Below are 20219 nucleotides of genomic sequence, written 5' to 3' on the forward strand. Positions count from 1 at the left end.
TAACAAAACCAGTAAAGGTTTTTGGAATCAATGTAAATTTTGTATCGCAAACGCAATTTGGAAAATACTAGTAATAAAAATTATAAATTTTTACTGAAGAGTCAGTATTAACAATAACTTATTGCAAGTCTCCCTTGGGGCAATAATGAAGATGGGAATTCAAGAAAATCCTAAAGCTACCATACATAGTGCTTCAGATACGGAAATGGGGTAAGATTGGCTAGTAATCCACAGAAGGGGAGGGAAAAGATCACGGGAAAAGGATAGGGTCACAGCAGTGGTAGAACAGTAAAGAACAATACATATGCACTGCTTCTGGCTTTTCGACCAAGTTCCATGTTCTCTGAGGCCCTTGTTTTCAATGTTCCTTCCTTAAAAGTTCCCAGGAATGCTTCTGCCTTAGGACCTTGACTGTTCTATCTGCCCCAAAATCACCCCCCACGTGACTGATAGGCCTACTCCCTCAACTCTTTCAAGCCTTTGCTCAAATGTCACCTTTTCAGTGAGGCGTACTCTGAACAGTCTACTTAAAAGTTGACAACTTCCCAGGTCCTTTGCCCACTTCAGGTTACTCCATGTAAATTGCCCATGTCCGCTTCCACGAACCTCACCTTCCGTCCCTTTTGGACGACCCTGCCTGGCGCTTCTCCTTTAAACGTTGTCGGGAAGGGGTGGAGCCTACGCATACGCTCCTCCTCTCTGTGAAGCTAGGCCCTAGCTCCGCCCACTTGCGTGTCGGGCGCCGGCGGGACGGACCCACGGGATGTTCTCCTCTTAGTCCGCTCCGGAAACGCGACCGCGGACGGAAATATCACATGATCTTAACGTCAACTCGCCCGCGCCGGCCGAACGGACGCTCTCGGTTTCCGCGGGCTGGCGTTTGTGCTTTAGGTGCTTTTTTTTCCCTTCGCGGTGTTGTGGCGTTTGGGGTCTTTTTCTCCAGACTCCCGGGGCCTGCTTTGGGATTTCGCCATGTACCACAACAGTAGCCAGAAGCGGCACTGGACTTTCGCCAGTGAGGAGCAGCTGGCACGACTGCGGGCCGACGCCAACCGCAAATTCAAATGCAAAGCGGTGGCCAACGGGAAGGTGAGCCTGGCGGCCGATTCCCTGTCCCGGCCTCTAAACTCTTGAGCAGCTGCTGCCCATCCCCCTTGTCTGTCCTGCCTTCCCTGGAGCTTCCGCACGCCTTCATCTCCGCTGCCCGTGCCTCTGCGGAGCGCGGGGCGTTTTATGTAATAAACAGGCGAGTACTTTGCCAGGTGTAGTGGGTACGGAGACCGACAACGCCGTTAACGTAGTCGAGTGGCAGAGGAGTAATCAGTAACATGGCGAAGAAAAGACTTTGTAGGATGCTACCGTAGTGCGGGACCAGAGCTTTTTATTAGTCAAGAGGATATGGGATATGTCGGGGAAGGCTTTTCCCAGTAGTTGATTGAGAGAAGATGGGGAAGGGACGTTCCAGGCCGACAGAGCCACAGGTGCAAAGAGGTCACAAGTTTTAGGGTTGCAGGGCGGCTCCGTGGAATGCTCCGGATCGTGTGGCAGAAGCTCAATACAGGTGCTTGAAAGGCCGGAGAAGGTATAGGCCAGGAACTTGTAAGCGGAAGTAAGGAGTTTGAGCTTATAATGAGGAGATGGGGAACGTTTGAAAGATTTTAAATGGGGAAGTAGCCTTTCAGCTTCTGTTTTAGAAAGAGACCTCAGAAGACTTGGTGGTGAATGGATCGGAGGGGGCAGGGTGGAGGCAGGGAAACAGGAGACCATCAGTACAAACCAATTGACTGAAGATGGTTTAGACTTTGATCCTGCCAGCCAAGTTCTTTCTGTTCTAGCTCCCACCGGTTTACTCTACTTTCACAAGTTCCACCACCCATTCTAGTACAAGCTTTCCTCTAGCAAGTATTCCATGTTTCAGACCTATTGGTACTGAGCTACTTTACTTTTTACATTTAACTCACGTCTGTTTCATACTGCCTCATTTTTGTGCCGCACAAAGTAGTACGGATTGTGCTGGGTACCAGGCACTATTCTGAGCATTTAGTAAGTGGTAGCCCATTTGATCCTCACAACTATGCCATGAGGTAGATGCTGTTATTATCCTTGCTTTACTGCTGAGGAAACTGATGAGTGGTTGAATAACTTTTCAGGGCTGCATTGCTGGTAAGTGGCAGAGCCAGGATTTTGAACTCATTTCTGTTCTAAATCATAATGCCGTGCTGTCTCTATAAAATTAGTTTGTATTAGTATTAGTTTCCTTGGGCTAACATAAAAAAAAGTAGCACAAGCTGAGTGGTTTAAAACAACAGAAATTTACTGTTTCACAGTTCTGGAGGCCGGAAGTCTGGGATAAAGTTGTTGTCAGAGTATGCTCTCTGCAGTTTTTAGGGGAGAATCTTTTCCTCTTTCAGCTTCTGGTAACCCTAGGTGTTCCTTCGCTTCTGCCTCCATCTTTACATAGTGTTCTCTCTGTGTTTGTATCTTCCCATGTTCTTGTTATAAGGATACCAGTCATATTGGATTACGAACCCACTGTACTCCAGTATGACCTAATCTTAACTAATTACATTTGTAGAGACTCTATTTCCAGATGAGGTCACATTCTGAGGTACTGGGGGTTAGGATTTCAGCATACCTTTTTTTGGTAGTCGTAATTAATCCAATAACACTGCTTAGTAGATATCTGTTTTAAAACTGTTGTATTATTAACCATCTAGTGTATTCTGTGGAGAGTTTATGAAGACAAATGGGAGGGAATATTTTAAGGGTCATAATCATCCTTAAGACACTTGTGATTTTTACCTCAACCTGTGTGACTTAATGACTGAGAAAGGGATGTTGAAAGCTTTCCAAACAATGACAGTGTGTATCTTCTTTTTGATTTATAATTGACATCAAACTTGTGAGCATATGCACACCCTCTGTCATGATTCTTTTTACCCTAATGAAGCACATGTCCAGCTGACATTCTGAGAAATTGTGAAATGATGGTATAGTTTTAGTTTATCAAATATTTCACTAAAACTATTTTGTGTAATAGCAGCTCTATAAAGAGAAAAATGACGTATGGTATATTTCCCTTTGGTTGGAGATACAAACTAAACTTAATCTGGACAGAGAAAAGTATTTTAAGATTATTCATTTCATTGAACTTTTGTTGTAACTTTTGATCTAAAGGTTCTTCCAAATGATCCAGTCTTTCTTGAGCCTCATGAAGAAATGATGCTTTGCAAATACTATGAGAAGAGGTTATTAGAATTCTGTTCGGTGTTTAAGCCAGCAATGCCAAGGTCTGTTGTGGTAAGTTATGATAGTGATAAAGTATGATGTCCTTTAGCTGACTTCTGAAATCACAACATGTGTAACTCAGTTCTCTATCCACTTTAGGGAAATTTATGTACTCAAGTTTTTGTCAAGTTTTATATTTTTTGATAAATTCCTTAACTTAGGAATTCCTGTATCATTTCTTACAAAGTGTTTTCATTCTCATTTCATTGTCAAAAGAATTTTGAGATCTGCTAGACAGGTCATGACATCCTCATTTTATAGAGAAAGAAAAGATTACTTTCTCTCTGGTTTCTCAACTAATGAGCAATAGAACCGGGAGGAGAACATATACTAGTGCCTTGTCAAGTCTGACAGACACGTTTGAAATAAGTCCTTCATTCATCAATTGTAATCAGACACCCCAGCTAAAACTCCTGCCATAGGAAGTTTTTAAACCTTGATTAGGAGAAGCTGGAGATTTATCTTTGGGTAAAAAATTGTCTTGTGGTTGTTTCAGATGTATGGTTCTGAGGACTTCATTTCTGTGGGTGTGTTTTCTGTGGTGTGGCAATGGTGAGGACAAACCGGTAGTTTGAATTTTGTGGCTGTAAGGACTTACATGCACTGCCCTTGACATTGTTGCTTTAGTATGTATTCTTGTTTGTTGAACATAAACTGAGGTTGAAAAGCTGAAAGATAAAAGAGGATTATAAAACATTTTTTCATAATTATCTCACAGGTTTGCTGTGAAGATTAATTATGAAAGTCTGTCTTAAGTGAAAGTCTGTCTTAACTTTTAAAGTTATACAGAGTGAATAACTTACGACACAATAGAGAATAACTCCCTAGGAAATAATCTCCATTTTTAAAGCTGAAAAAAATTGAAGTATATTGAAAATACCAAGTTCAAAAATACTCATAGTGGGTTTTTTTGTTTGTTTGTTTACCTGACCTTCATCTGAGAGATGAAAGATTTAGGAAGAATTTTAGATGGACTTAATTAGTTTCTGTCTCCAGATTTGGTTCTGTGTTTTTCTGATAAAAGAACTATAATACAGTTTTTTTCAGATGAAGAAACTGAATTCTTGCATGACCTTCTTTGTGGAATTTGTCTTATTTATAACTGATGAAGTGTTTTTGTTTTGTTTCACATAAAATGACAAAGCTAAACTTTTTAAAAATATTTAAAAGGAAACATCTTTCTATCCTAAAATAGATAAACGTCTATTTTGTTGGTTCTAGCCTAATGACGTGGTGGTTAAAAGTACAGGCAGGTCTTAGTTGAATCCATCCCTGTTCCTTCTTATATGTGTGACCCCAAATAAGACAGTTAACCTCACTGATAGTTTCCTTCCCTGTAAAGTGGTGATAGCAGTACTTCACTAAGCTGTTGTAAGGATTAAAAAAAGATGATAGCTTGGTGCTTGGCAGAGTCTGGCTCATGGGATACAGTCAGATCTACTGTTTAGTTTGGCAACATGATCATGGTTCTATCACACAGATCCAAAGTGGATTTAGAGAGAAGGCTTATTGCCCCAACTGTGTTAATTCTGTCAGTGTTTTCACAAGATTGACTGGTTCAGCTGTGAATATTTGTATGTTTCTCCTTGATTTTTTCTAATCTAGTTGGTGTTTGTTACTCTGAAGTCTAAAATAAACACACATAAACTTTTTAAAATTAAGTCAGTGACCATAGGAAGGGTAACGAGGGTGGGTGAGGAAGGACAACAAAGGGTCTTTTGGCTGTGACATTTCCATAGTAATTCATCACAATTTATTTGATTAAAGAAGAATTAAGAAGTTTTGGTATTTTGTATGGGTAACTTTTTTAAAACAAACCTTTGCATAAGTAAGTTTAAAAAAAATATTTTTAACAAAATTTAATGTGTGTGAATAGATTCTGATAATGTATTTTTAATCTTAGGGCACAGCTTGTATGTATTTCAAGCGTTTTTATCTTAATAACTCAGTAATGGAATATCACCCCCGGATAATAATGTGAGTATAATTCTAATATATTGATTTTCATTTAAGAAAACCTTTATTTGTGTGGATAAAAATGACTTCCTAATAAAGGGTAATCTAGAGTTGCATTCTGTTATGAACTTATACTGTCCTTATACTCCTTATAGATCTATTCCCTCCCTGTAATACTGATGGCATCTGAATTTCAACTTACCCATATTCAAATTCTGTTTTTCTCGAACTAACTTCCCTAATATGTCTTTCTGTTAGTGGCACATATCTTCTCTTTGTTGCTCCGAGAATCATTTGTGGTACCTCCTCTCCTTCTGTTCAGTCGGTTTACAAGTCTTGTAGCTCCAGATTCATTTCAAATGAACAAAGGTCCATTAAAAATAAAGATGAAGCTAGTATGAGACTCATTAAAGAGCCTGCTGTCGATCACATTGTCCCTGTTTATTTTCTCTCTTTTTCATTTTCTTTTCTACCAGTCTAGGTCAGGCCCTTGTTACTTCCAATCTTGATTTTTGTGGTAACTTTATTTCTAGATTCTCACTCTGAAATTTATAGTAGTAGGCATGAGAGTTTCATAGGTTACTGAGGTAATAATCTCTATTGAAATGCCTTCAGAGACTTCACTGATGGCCTTCCACAGTGTTCTTTAACCTACCTTTCTTCCCCTGCTTCCCATCCTTTCTTCCCAGGTATATCTATGTATACGGTTGTGTTCTTCCATCTACATTTCATAATTCTCAAAGTACTCTTATTCTTCAGTTATTTTTCTAGATATTTATGTTGAACTATATGAAACTACCATTAAGTCAATAATGGTTGAATGCTGTGGCAAGATTATACAGTTCAGGGGCACCTGGGTGGCTCAGTCGGTTAAGCGTCTGCCTTCGGCTCAGGTCATGATCCCAGGGTCCTGGGATCGAGCCCCGCATCGGGCTCCCTGCTCCGTGGGAAGCCTGCTTCTCCCTCTCCCACTCCCCCTGCTTGTGTTCCCTCTCTCGCTGTGTCTCTCTCTGTCAGATAAATAAATAAAATCTTTAAAAAAAAAAAAAAAGATTATACAGTTCATCCTAATTATAGTTTTCTAATGGGTAAAAAGTTTGAACAGAAAACTTTTTTTTAAATAAATTTCCTGCAAAGTCTAGCATAGTCACTTATAATATTAGGCATTTTTAGAACTTATTTTTAGCAATAAAATACTCAGTTATTTCTTAAAGTATGTACAGATCCCATTCCCGTCCCTTTATTTTTTTCCTCTAGGCTCACTTGCGCATTTTTGGCCTGCAAAGTAGATGAATTCAATGTATCTAGTCCACAGTTCGTTGGAAATCTGCGGGAGAGTCCTCTTGGACAAGAAAAGGCACTTGAACAGATTTTGGAATATGAACTACTTCTTATACAGCAACTTAATTTCCACCTTATTGTCCACAATCCTTATAGACCGTTTGAGGGCTTTCTCATTGATTTAAAGGTAATCTTTTTGATATAAAAAATAAACTAGTAGGATTTACCTTTGCTATAGTCCTTTAACCAGAAAAAAATCAAAATTTTATTATAACTTGTAATCATTCTAATTGTTACAACATAAGCTCATCTAAAACCTGAGTTTAGCTTGGATCTCTAGTGCTATAGTTCTCAAACTGCAGTGCCACCTGGAAGGTTTGTTAGCTCAAGACTGTGGGGCTGCAGTTCCAGAGCTTCTCATTTAGTAGATCTACAAATACTTGTCCAAGAACTGTAATGAGGACCATTGTCAGTTTAGAGTAATGCTTTTGAAAATTTAAGTTAACTCTTCTAACTCTGAAGTTAGTATACTGTCATGGATTTGATTTAAAGAACCACATAAATTCTTGTTTTTAACTAGAAGATTGCTAAGTGATTTCTATTTTTTAGTGCATTGTGAACTTGAATCAATATGTAGGCATCAAAAATATAAGGAAATAAGCATTGACAAAAGCAACTTAAGTTGTTTTGTTTGGGCCCTGAAAGGGGACTTGGATAGTGTGAGTGAAGTCAAAATGGAAGTCAAAAACTGGTTCATTCGTCTCGGTTGAGTGGCAAAATTTGGGTACGTATCCTATACCAAAACATTGTGCTTGAGGGTTAAGACAAGAACAGCCTCAACTCTCATAGGTCTTACAGTCTAATGGGAAAGGTAATCATATATCCAGTGTGCTAAGTGTTACAGAAGGAAAGATATTAGAATACTTTAGAACAGGATGGCAGATTGAGAGGAAGTTAAGAGAGTTGTGAGAAAGGGTCATTTAGAGTGAAATTCAGAGCAAGAGTAGGAATTAGGTAGTAGAAGAACATTGCAATCAGAGAGACTTCTTTGGTCAAGGGTCCAAATTCAAGAAACCATGGTGCACTAAAGAACCTAAATAGAGCTTAGAGATAGAGGGGGAGGACTGCCGCGGAGTGCTACCGGAGTGGAAGGTGGAATCTAGACTGTGGAGGTGATACTAAGGATTTTGAATAGAGCAGTGGGAAACCAGCGGAAGGCTTAAGTCTGGGCAGTGGCATAGTTTGGTTTGCAGTTTAAAAAAAAAATCCTGTTGGCAAGCTCTTGCATCAGTCTGCGTCAGCTGTTTATTGCACATATGTGTGTGTCAGGCATAATATGGAGAATAGATTAAAATGGATGAAAGGATACCAATAAGATGCTGTTAAGAGTAGTCCAGGCAAAAGATGGTGGTTGGTTTGACTTAACAGTGGCTGTGAGTACAGAGAGAGCTTCCTGGACTTATGAGATACTAGTCAGAATCACTAGAGCTTGAGGATTGATTTCATATAGAGATGGAGAACAGAGGAGGAACCCCCAGGTTTCTGGCCTAAGCATATAGGTAATGGTGGTTCACTCCCTGATAGAGGAAACACAGGCATAGCACAGATTTGTTGATGGTGGAGGGGTGGGGTTTGTTGAATCTGGTTTGGGACATAATGAATTTCCAATTCCTGCAAGACATCAGGTGTGTGTGGAGGTACGTGAAGATGGCGAAGCTATAGGTATAGATTTGAGTATTGTTGCTCCTGGAAAATTTAAAGTGGATTGGCCGAAAGGACCATTTAAAAGGTAGTTAGAGAAGGGTGCCTGGGTGGCTCATTCGGTTAAGTGTCCACCTCTTGGTTTCGGATCAGGTCATGATCTCAGGGTCGTGAGATTGAGCTGCACGTTGCTCTGCGAGAATGGAGTCTGCTCGAGATTCTCTCCCTCTCCCTCCACCTCTGCCCCGCCCTTGCTCTCAGGCTCACTCACTCTAAAAAATAAATTATTTTCAATAAATAAATAAAGGGTAGTTAGAGAAATATAAGAAGCTATTAAGGAGACTGAAGAATATCCAGAGAGATAGGACTTTCTGGAGAAGTGAAGTAGAATACTTTTAGAAGATGAGCACAGGTCGCTCTCTAATGCTGTTCAGAATTCAGGCAAAGTAAAAGCAAAAGGATAATGTTTGCTAGATTTAGTGCCAGAAGGGTCATTTGTGATTTTTGTGAAATTAGTCTCCATTGAGTGTGGAGGAAGAAAGCGGATTAGAGCCCGTTGGGGAATACAGGTGAGAAGGTGAGAAAACAAGTATTTATAACCTGGATTAAACAGCTTGATTTTGAAATGGAAAAAGATGATTGAGAAGATGGGGGATCTCCTAGAAATAGATGAGAGAGATGGCTTTTGTGTTTTGCTTTGTGGAAGAAACTGATGTGGAGCGCTAGTAATGAGAGAAAGCTTAAAGGAAGAAGTGAAAAATAAGTAGCTCAAGTTTCTCTTTGGAGTAAGGTGGAAGGGACTGGCATGGGATTCAAAGCAAAGTAGAAGAATTGGCCTTGAGAGAATAAATAGCTCTTTGAACAGAGGGAAGAAGGAGGAAAGCATGGGTTGAGGACAGTATTATGCCTAGGGATTGGTGCTGACAGGAAATTGAGTGTCTTTCTTTGTTAAAAGCAGGGATCATTTACAAAGAGCGATGGAGTTTCTGAAAATTATCAGAGACATTGAGACAGGTGGAAAATGTTAAACATGGTCACTAAAAAATGGGAGAACAAATTTTCTATGGAATATTATCATAGCTAGGCATTGTTGAGAGCCCTCCTGAGGTCAGTGAACTTGAATTTATAGTAATAGTACCAGATCTCTTGGTGGTATTGTTTTCTGTTGCAGCACCCAGAAACGTGGATATAGTTACAAAGCAGAAGATTGCTTGATTTCAGCCATTGTTAAAGTTTTGTCTGAAATATGTTGTCAGCATATGGGGGCAGGGAATTCTGGAGGGAAATGAGGATCAGCGGACATTGGTGAGTAGGAGCAAGTAGAGGGATAAGGGGATAAGGGACCAAAGGTTCTGAGGAGGAAATCGGGGAGCAGCTGTGAAGTAATTGAGCAAATATACTGGGGGAAAGGAGTACCTTGGTCAGAGTGGAATGTCTCAATTTGTCATATCGGAGGTCAGGTATTTCAGGATAATAAGACATGGGTGTGACTGTACAGTTGACTCAGAGTATTTTGTTTAGAGTATAGAAGAGATTTCTTAGTGCCTTGGGACATGAATGTGGATATCTGAAATAGATCTGAGGGTTTAGGATCTAGAGTTTAGTATAAGAAGAGTTTTCAAGGAATATGGGCTCATCCATATTTCTTGGGCATATTCTAAAAATAATTCTGTAATCAAACCAAGATCCATTTCCATTTATTTCTTCCCAAAAGTAAACTTTAAGTAGCAGGAATTTCAAATCTAAAGGAGGTGGTGCTTAACCAAGAGAGACACCCAGGCACCCCTGGGGTGTTATTTTTAAGAATCCTGTGTTAAGCATTTTCTTGTTAATACAGGTATTTTTAAACTGTTATTACTGCATTAACTCTCAGAAGTGATAACATTTGTAAACTTTCTTTCTAGACTCGCTATCCCATGATGGAGAATCCAGAGATGTTGAGGAAAACAGCTGATGACTTTCTTAATAGAATTGCATTGACGGATGCTTACCTTTTATACACACCTTCCCAAATTGCCCTGACTGCCATTTTATCTAGTGCATCTCGAGCAGGAATTACTATGGAAAGGTATTAATCTGTGTTTTAACTTTGATCAGACTCAGTTTATCCCTTCCTGGAGACTGAGTTTTTTGGGTTTTTTTTTTTATTATTATTATGTTATGTTAATCACCATATATTACATCATTAGTTTTTGATGTAGTTTTCCATGATTCATTGTTTGCGTGTGACACCCAGTGCTCCATGCAGAACGTGCCCTCTTTAATACCCACCACAGTCTAACCCATCCACCCACCCCCCTCCCCTCTAGAACCCTGTTTGTTTTTCAGAGTCCATCATCTCTCATGGTTCATCTCCCCCTCTGATTTCCCCCCTTCATTCTTCCCCTCCTGCTGTCTTTTTTTTTTTTTTAACACATGATGTATTATTTGTCTCAGAGGTACAGATCTGTGATTCAACAGAGATTGAGTTTTTAAGTGAGATTCATTTGTGACTATAGTCCTTTATACGTACTGTGGTTGGAAGGGGGTTGGTGAGGGCGACTGAGAGAAGGAATGAAATGACCTTTTATATTTTTTTTTTAAGATTTTATTTATTTGAGAAAGAGCGAGAGTGCAGGAGTAGGGGGGAAGGGGGAGAGGGAGGGAGAAGCAGACTGCCCGCTGAGCAGGGAGCCCAGTGCAGAGCTCGATCCCAGGACCCTGAGATCATGACCTGAGCCGAAGGCAGACGCTTAACTGACTGAGCCACCCAGGTGCCCCGTCAGCTTTTAAAGAAATCTTTAAAAATTGAGTGTCTTTGAGCTGAGAGGATCCATTTTATGACTAAAGTAGAAGTAAATCAGGTGATCCTCGAAAGACTGATAGAGTTGTCTGTAGAGAGTGAATGTAGAAGTTTCGTGAACTGGTAAGTAACATGCGCACAGCAAATATGTCTGCCTGGCTTATCATTCTCCTGCTGTGGAGCAGGTATGGCATGTGGAATTCAGTAAAGATCTACTGAATGAATAATGGTTTAGGGAGTGTCCAAATGAATTGCATTCAAGTTGTAGACACCTATAGCTGATGCATAAATGCACAGTGAGAACCAGGCTTTGCGATAAGCCCTTTACCGGAATTAAGTTTACTTGATTCTTTGGTGCAATATCTTGTGCACAGATTAAACATTATTTTCATACTGATTTGTAACTCAAGCACAGGCTAGTAGCAAATTAGATTTTGTAAATTTTTATAATAATTTCTCTATGACCTTTGAAGTTCTGCCTGATCTTATTCCTAGAGAAAGATGATAAAATTTTCTGAACTTAAACTTTCTCCATGTTTGTAATCCCCTCATCCATAATTTCAAAATCCATGATAATGGTGCTTAGCAAACATGAACGGATGTGATTTAGTTTTTATTCAGCTTAATTGGAGTGTTTATATGTTTCCTTACAGAAATATGAATGTAACTGGTCACAGGCTACTTCCCCAGACATCACTGGACTGTTGCACATTTCATGGTACTTTCCCTAGGTTCCTTTTCCAAAACATGAACAATTTATGAATTTCAAAACAAATGCAAGATTAGGGATTGTGGGCTTATGTTTAATTTATGGTATGCCTCTTCTTCACAGACACAGCTCACCAAATGTACATAAATATATACATCTAATCCCAAAGTGATCTGTACCTCCATTTATTTTACTAAGCAGAACTTATCAAGTGCCTTCTCTGTGCCATGCACTGTACTGTCAGAATGAACAAAGCTCTCAATCCTTGTTCCAGTTAGGAAAGATAGCCAGCAGATTGTTGAGATCTATGGAGTTTAGGGGTGCAGGTTCCATTCTCTAAGAGAAGAAAGCCTCTTTTCCACAATTCAGATAGCCAAATGTTTGATTAATCTGTTGAAGCATCAGATCTGATGCAGCGTATATGCAAATTCCCCAGTGGTGAGATTCTTCTTATGTAAATGGAGAGGGATGAAGTTTATGTCATCTTGGAAGTGTAGTTATAATTTCAGATAGCCGAAACTGAAATTGTGGTAACTTGGGCTCATGGCAAATTAAATACACTTTTGAATTTCTCGGGGACTATAAAGAGTTGGGCTTTTTTTTTTCCTTTGAGGAAGTATTTGTAAATCATTCTTAACCTCTGATATACTTTGCAAACTTTGCAGACACATTGGAATTACCTTTACATTCATTGCTGGTTTCAGAAAGGGAAAGCCCTTGTGCTGTTATATTCTGGATGATCCTTTAGGTTAATACTCATAGGACGTTCTTTTGTTAGTTCTGAGTTGTCTTCTTTTTTACTGGATTTCGAGATTTATTTTTCATCTCCTAGTTTGACTTCTTAAATATTCCTGCTTGCTTATGGATTTTTTTTTTAATCAAAATATTAAAATTCTAATTCAGGATGGAGATGGAGTTGCTAACTTAAAGGCTTGTAGAAGTAGAATCTGGTCAGCTAACTCTTAGAACCAAATGTATCACTCTTAATGTTAGGAAGTGGAAAAGAAAGAAAGAATAAAAAGAGACAAAAGAAGATGGCAAAAGTGTGAGGGGTTCTAGGGAGAAAAAGGAAAGGAAAAGACTAATAGTTATTTTGAATTACTGATAACCAGAAATGTATTAATTGTTAAGGGAGTTGTTGATTTTTATATCTAAAATTAATTCCCATCATAGATGATGAAGTTGTAACATCAAACTTAGTTATCAAAACTTACGTATCATTTAAATAATCTGGAAAGTTGAAAAGATAGCAACAGAATTCCCTAAAAAATCGTCTATTGTTGTAACTGTACTTCACCATTTATTCATTTTGCCGTTTTTCAGAGAAATTAATAATTTTTTTGCACTTGTGTTTGAAAGATTACTTATGCCTTCACAGTCTGTTCACTTGGGCTTTTATCTATTATATATAAACTTCAGAGTAGCCAAAATATTTAAGTATAGAAATTATTTTTATGCTGCTATCATTGGTTCTGAGAAAAACAGATAATTAGGCTTTATATCCATTTATGGAAAAGTAGTAACACTTTTGATTTGGACTCTATGTAAATATGATTTAATAGATTTGCAAAGCATGAGGATGTTCTTAACTGGTTTGAATACCTATTAGTCCCAAGAGGAGCGCCTGTAGTTGAACTTGATATTAAGGGGAGAGAGAATCCTTACTAGTACCGTGTTCCAGCTCTGCTACTTCCTAGCTTTATATGACTTTGGGCAAGTTAAAAGATCATGACTTGTCTGTGCCTGTGACTCAGATTGCTCAAATTGTTCAATTGCTCAAATTGCTCAGATTGTAAAACAAAGATTCATAGAGTTTATGTTAAACACTTAACAGTAGTAATAATCAAAACTTTAAATGTTAATTCATAACCATTTTCCCTCTGGCAAATTAATTTGAACATGAAATATCTTTTAAATTAAGTTGTATTAAATCCTTAAGACTGTAATAGTTATATTTAGTTTTGTGGCGTTCAAAGTATTGTTATTTGATACTTTTAAAGTAAATTAATTTTAAAATTGCCCTTGATGAAATGAACATGGGGGAAACTAATTTATGATGTCATATTTCTCAAAGATGCTATATGTGTTCAGTAGATTAAAACTTTTTTCCTTTCTTTACCAGTTATTTGTCAGAAAGTCTGATGCTGAAAGAGAACAGAACTTGCTTGTCACAGTTACTAGATATAATGAAAAGTAAGTAAAACAGGATACTTTATAAAATGTTCTTCTATTACAAAGCTACTTTCTAAATATCATCTTGAAATTTAACTTGAGATATATAGATTGTTGTTTAGATTTACTTTCATTGAATTAATGGATCATGGAGGCATGAAGGATACATTCGTTGGTGGAGAACAAGTAGAGCGCTCATGAAAGGAAGTAGTTTGTACACATAGAGAACTTACTAGGAAAGTGAAAATAGATTCAGAAAGAGTTAAGATTTAAAACAGAGTCCTTTTGAAGTGTACACAGATATATGACAGGCACAGGAAAAGATCTAAAGGGAACCAAAGTAAAGATAATACTTAAATGTGGAGGTTTTTTTGTAATCAGTTATAATTAGTTAATACACGTTATTTGCTAGTCATGTTGATATTACAAAAGCCGCGGTTCTCCACCGAGTGTGATTTTGCAATGTCTGGGACACTTTGGCTATTAGAACTTGGCGGGGGCAGGGGGGGGGGATTGGCTACTACCGGCATCTAGTAAGAATGCTCCTAAACATCTTATAATTCAGTGTAGCCTCTTGATAGGCTGAAAAATGGCTCCCCAAAGATACCCACGTCCCAATCCCTGGAAACCATGAACGTTACCTTAGAAAGTCTTTGCAGATATGTTAAAGTTGAAGATCTTGAGATGGGGACTGTATCCTGGATATCCAGGTAGGGCATAAACGCATCACAGGAGTCTTTATTAAAGAAAGGCAGAGGGAGGTTTGACACAGAGAAGGCAATGTGAAGACAGAGCACAGGGGAAGATTTGAAGATGCAAACCTTGAAAATTGGAGTGATATGGCCACAAGCCAAGGGATGCTGGCAGCCACAAGAGGCTGGAACGGGGAAGGAATGGATTTTCCCCTAGAACTTCCAGAGGGAACGGGGCTCTGCTGACATTTTGATATTGGCCCAGTGAAACTGATTTATTTCGGGGCTCCAGAACTGAGAGAGGAGAATCCATTTCTGTTGTTTCAAGCCTTACTGAATTTAGAGTAATTTTTAATAGCTGACTCAGAAAACAAATATAGCCCCTCACAACAAAGAATTTTTCAGCCCAAACTGTCAGCAGTGCCAGTGTTGAGAAACCCTGTCTTAATGGTTGAGTTTGAGATTACCCACCCCTCTCCTTTCTTCATTCTTGCCTGTGTGTCACTGAAGGCTCATGGCTACTAAGTTTTAGGATTAAAAGTCAATTGTGTTTGTCCCCCGAACTTTTTGTGCTACTTGTCCTTGTTAACTAAATATGTAGTTGAAATACTGGGTAAACCAATAAAATAGATTAAAAATCATGATCTTGGATAAGGGTAGTAAATGAGGGTACTTTTTATATGTTTTATGTTTCAGAAGGTAAGATGCTTCAGGGCATGTAAATATCATTTCTTGATTCTCTGCTTGTGAGATGATTTTGAGGGCTTCCTTCAGTTGCCAGTGATGGATTTGTGATTTAGGAATTATAAAAGTGTAGGTCTTCAGTTCAACCACTAGAGGGCGCACTTCCAAAGCTAACTGATTTGGCCAGAGACAGTAGTTAGGATCGTGGAATTTAGTAGGTAAAAGGAGCCTTAAAGATAACCCACTGTGCTCATTGTACAGCTAGCAGTTTTTGATTTCTTCTCAGTTCCTTTATTTTATTCCACTTGTTGTAACATGAAGTAAGAAAAGCTCTTCACTAAACACTCAGAGCTTTAACAATATTAAGGTACCTTATTCATCATTTTTTGGAACGAAGATATTAAGCCACAAGTATTAATTCAGTTGAAAACACTGCTTTACAAGCCAGCAAGCCCCACCTATTTGGCACATGTGGCTGGCTAATAAGGCCTGGATCTCTCACCATTCCCCTAAAAATTCTTGAGATTTATATTCTTTGGTTTATTTTAGTTGAATAACATAAACAGACCAGGGTAGAGGACATGTTTGCAATTGTAAAGTCACTGACACAGTAGTTTACTTTTAGCCTAAAGAGAATATTTTTGTTTTCTTGGTGATGCTTTATTGTATAGGTTCTGCATTTTGTTGAAGCAAAGGATCATTGACACATTTTTACTAAGCATCTCCCTTTATTACATGTCGTGTAATAATGGTTTCCTTTGTAAATAAGAAGTACAGTCTTTGGGCCACTATCTGTAGTACAGAATGTTATAAATACAGTTGGCAGACAACAAAGCATGTTCACTAAATCATGGATTTTTAAAGCCTTAAACCTGAAAAAGTGACCATGGTGGGATTTGGAAAAAATACTGACTAGATTGTAGAACATGCTTCTTTTTATGCTGTATATGATATGGGCTAAGCAACAGAGCTATAATTACTTGAGGTATGGTATTCATTGGGTTTTAATGCAGAACACTGCAAATCCTGGTAATAATCACATTTCAAGAGTTTTGTTTATTGTTCCCATAATAAGATGGGGATATACTCAGCTCCCTTATGGGAACAGGACTTTTTATTGTCTAGGATAACTAGGATAAATCTTTTTTATCTCCACATAGGTATGAGAAACTTGGTAAAAAAATATGAGCCACCCAGATCTGAAGAAGTTGCTGTTCTGAAACAGAAGTTGGAGAGATGTCACTCTGCTGAGCTTGCTCTTAACGTAATTACGTAAGTAGATGGGAGTGTTATTCAAGGATGGATATAATTGTTACTGAGGCTAGCTCGTCCTTAAATCACTTAATTGGTAAATGTTTGCTTTTGTGGGGAAAAATGACTTACCCATTAAGCTGGATTGTTTTTAACTGAGTGGACGCTTCTAACAGGATTAAACATGAGGTAACAGTTTGGCTTTCATATACAGTTCTTCTCGTATGACTGATGTGTTCTTTGGCTTGCGGGCCCTGTCCCATTACTCCTCATGGGACCTCTAGAGTCTTTTTAGGGAATCTCTGAACCTCTTCTTGCCCTTTTAATGTCTGGGTTCTTTACAGGTCTGTTATCTTGTCTGAGAGAACAAGTATACTGTTTCAGATTTACTTCTGTTCACTAGAGCAGGGAAAGTTGGCCTGTTTTCTTTCAGGGATAAACTTTAAATTGAAGACAGAACAAGTAGGAAAATATGTTGTTAGATATTTTCTTGGCAGCTATAAGGAACACCTATAATGTCTCTTACTGCTTTCTAGGCTGAATGTGGAAATCACAGAATTCGGGTTCTTTATGCTTTGCAAATTGAAGGATCCACTCAAACCTTATCTTTTAGGAGTTTAAACAAGTTGGGGGTCTGGGCAGGTAATAAGAATGGGAAAACTATTGTTTTCTCTTTTCTGTGGAATACATTCTGATTCAAAAGTTCTACCGTATTTGTTAATATTTAGTGGGAGTTAGCACTGCCATCTTACATTTAAGATGCATCTGAGATGTTTCTGATCTCTGTAATTGGTGAGTATACTGTACTGCATAATGTCTGAGAAACCAGAACAGTGTTGTTCCATGGCCTTCAGATCCAGGTACACATGGCTCAAAGTCCCAACTACACAGTCGCAGTAGGAGAATATCCAAGGATTTATGAAACATGCAAAATGTGCGACTACTTTATTATATACTAGCTATCGTTGCAAAGCATAGCTTAGCATAGAACTTAAAATTGGTAGATCTCACTCGTGGGTTTCAGTGGTAACTCACAGAAATGAGAGTGATAGAAGTAAAGAAATGTCGACTTGAATAAATCAGAGTATTGCAGCACTAATTATATTAATTATATTCTCTTCACATTGATTTTGAAATGTGCTTAGACCAAAGGTTGGCAAACTCTGGCCCACAGGCCAAATGTGAACTACTTTATTTTTTTTGTATGTTTGTTTTAGAAAGACAGAACTTGTGCTGAAACACATACCAGTTACTTTGCATGCTCTCTGTGGCTCTTTTCACGCTGCAGCAGGAGTTAGGTAGTTGTGACACAAACGGACTGTATGGCCTATGAGGTGTAAAATATTTACGATTTGACCATATAAAGAAATTTATCACCCTCTGGATCAGACCATTGAACTGGTAATCTACCCTTCTAGCTAGGTAACTGAATGGACCATAATCCAAAATTCCTAATTGCCGGAGTATCTCTTATTCCATCTAAGTTTCTATGTGCTTTTTGTACTATGTCAAGGAAATACTGCATCTCTGTGAGTACTTGGGAGGGGCTTTTCAGACGGTCTAAAAAGGACTTTTTTTTTTTAATCCAGGATAAAATGCAATAAATAACAAATTACTAGAATGAAATAGACAAAATATAAGCTGAAATTTTATTAGATTTCAGTAGTCAGAAAATTAATCGATGGAATTGCTCTAAAATTTTCTAAACACAGTCTGTTTCTGTACTTTACCTTATTGCAAACTGAAAATGGTTCATGGCTGGTCCGTGGACCACGCTGACAGGCACTACTTTAGGACAAAATAATTTCTCAGTCTTTAAAATTCCTTTATCTTTCTTTTTCGTTACACAAACAATTAACTATATTGTCATTACTAAAGTCAGTAAAGGTAAACCAAAGTTCTCTTTGACCAAAACCCAAATTCAGCTGTGACCTCAGAGGTAATATCTAGTTGGTTTACAGTTGCCAGTCTTTTCTCTGCATGTGTGTATGTATGTATGAAGTAAGTTGTTTTTTCTCTTTATTAATGCTTTCATACTAATTGTACAGCTTTTATGGTATCAGTCTGTAACTCCTGCCAGTCTGGGTGAGAAAACATTTATCACATTATTATTGTATTTTAATTTGTATTTCCCCTGTTACTATGAGGCATTGATGTTTCCAGTTTAACAGGCATTTGTATTTCTTCTTCTGTATTGCCTGCTTACAACCTTTGTGCAGTTTTTGGTGTTACTGTCCTGATTTGTAGTTCTTTATATATTTTATATACTTGTCTTTTCCTATATATCCTACAGCTGTTTTCTTGTTTCTTTCACCTTTATGGTATCTTTCACCTTTATGGTATCCAGGAGATTTGTGTTCTGTTTTATGCTTCTACATTTGAATACCTTCTCTTACCCTTAATCTTTATTTTGCTTTGTGTTCAGCAATTAAAACATTTAAAATTATTTGTGAATTGTGAGGTACATATCTCATAATACTAACTTTTTTCAAATAAAATCTGTTATCTACCCATTTTTTAAAAATTCATAATTTTCCTGTTACACATTCATTGTAGATTAAATTCCTATATATACATCATTGTTTTTTGCCTATCTGCCCTGATCATTGATGCAATTAATTCTTGATAATAACACACTTTAAATTACTTTATCTTTTATATCATAGTGTTTTGATGATAACTGACAAGGGACAGGGCCCCATACTTTATTCTTTCAGATTCTTTTTGCTCTTTTTGCAGTCTTGCACATCAGTTATACTTGACAGGTTCCGTGAGAAATTTTATTAGGATTTTAGTTAGAATTGCATTGAATGTAAAGATTAATTTGAAAGAGAATGTCTTCCTCTCCATAATTCATCTCTTTCCATCTACTGCACCTTATTTTATAGTTTCTGTTGCCAGTTTTAGATTACTTATTGATGGCTGCTCAATTACAGGAAGAAGAGGAAAGGCTATGAAGATGATGATTATGTCTCAAAGAAACCCAAACATGAAGAGGTATGTATGTTCTCCAAAGGTAAATTTTAATTTATTCTTCTTGTAGAATGGTCTGACTATACTGTTAAGATTTAATTTTTCCAGAATGCAAGCATTACAGAAGTGTGGGCTTTGAAGCCTTCATTTTTGTTTTTTGCGTTTTTCTTTTATGTATATTGTCTTGTTGTTATGTCTTGTCTTACCCTGTACTGAAGCGGTATGATAGTTAATTGATGAAGAATCCTTCCTACGGTTATAACATGCTAAATTTCTGCTCTGTTTTTGACTCTCCAAGGATTCTTCTCTTACCCTTTTCAAAAATATTGTACCTTACATGTCAGATATAAAGTAAGGTCACAATTGTAACCTTTACTCCTGTCAATTGGTGTAGTCTTGTGAGACCAAGCCATATTACTGTTAAGATTGAACTATTACAGATTTTCCTGGTTTATTACCTTCCTGTAATCAGAGTAAAAGAAAATTTTCCGGAAAGGTGAGGTAAACAGTGCTGTTATGCTTCAGTATATTGTTATTCTTACTACGTTTTTTTCCCTTCTTAGGAAGAATGGACTGACGATGACCTGGTAGATTCTCTCTAACCATTTGAAATTGACTTTCCAATGCTAACTAATCAACAGAAGGATGAAGCAGATCTGGCATTTAACTTTATTGAAAAATGAAATAACGTGAAAGCATCAAATATATTAAACTTTTCGATTTATTTAAA

At 37.7% G+C, this 20219-nt stretch overlaps 1 protein-coding gene across 2 annotated transcripts; it reads left to right on the top strand.

The window, feature by feature from the left end:
• The first annotated feature begins 762 nt into the window (after positions 1–762).
• CCNH (cyclin H) lies at positions 763–20219 on the top strand. 2 transcript variants are annotated; one of them, XR_004299387.1, is made up of 10 exons: positions 773–1089; positions 3178–3300; positions 5192–5265; positions 6502–6712; positions 10131–10294; positions 13840–13910; positions 16426–16537; positions 18565–18601; positions 19453–19513; positions 20053–20084. XR_004299387.1 is itself a non-coding variant. In XM_032404036.1 (9 exons), the coding sequence occupies exons 1-9, from the start codon at positions 973–975 to the stop codon at positions 20089–20091; spliced, it is 972 nt and encodes a 323-aa protein (XP_032259927.1). In that variant the 5' UTR covers positions 763–972; the 3' UTR covers positions 20092–20219. The 2 variants fall into 2 exon arrangements, 1 of the variants encoding a protein (XP_032259927.1); XM_032404036.1 differs by lacking the exon at positions 18565–18601 and having other exon boundaries at positions 763–1089; positions 20053–20219.

Source organism: Phoca vitulina, unplaced genomic scaffold (assembly GCF_004348235.1).
Source record: "Phoca vitulina isolate PV1807 unplaced genomic scaffold, GSC_HSeal_1.0 scaffold6, whole genome shotgun sequence".
NCBI classification, from domain to species: domain Eukaryota; kingdom Metazoa; phylum Chordata; class Mammalia; order Carnivora; family Phocidae; genus Phoca; species Phoca vitulina.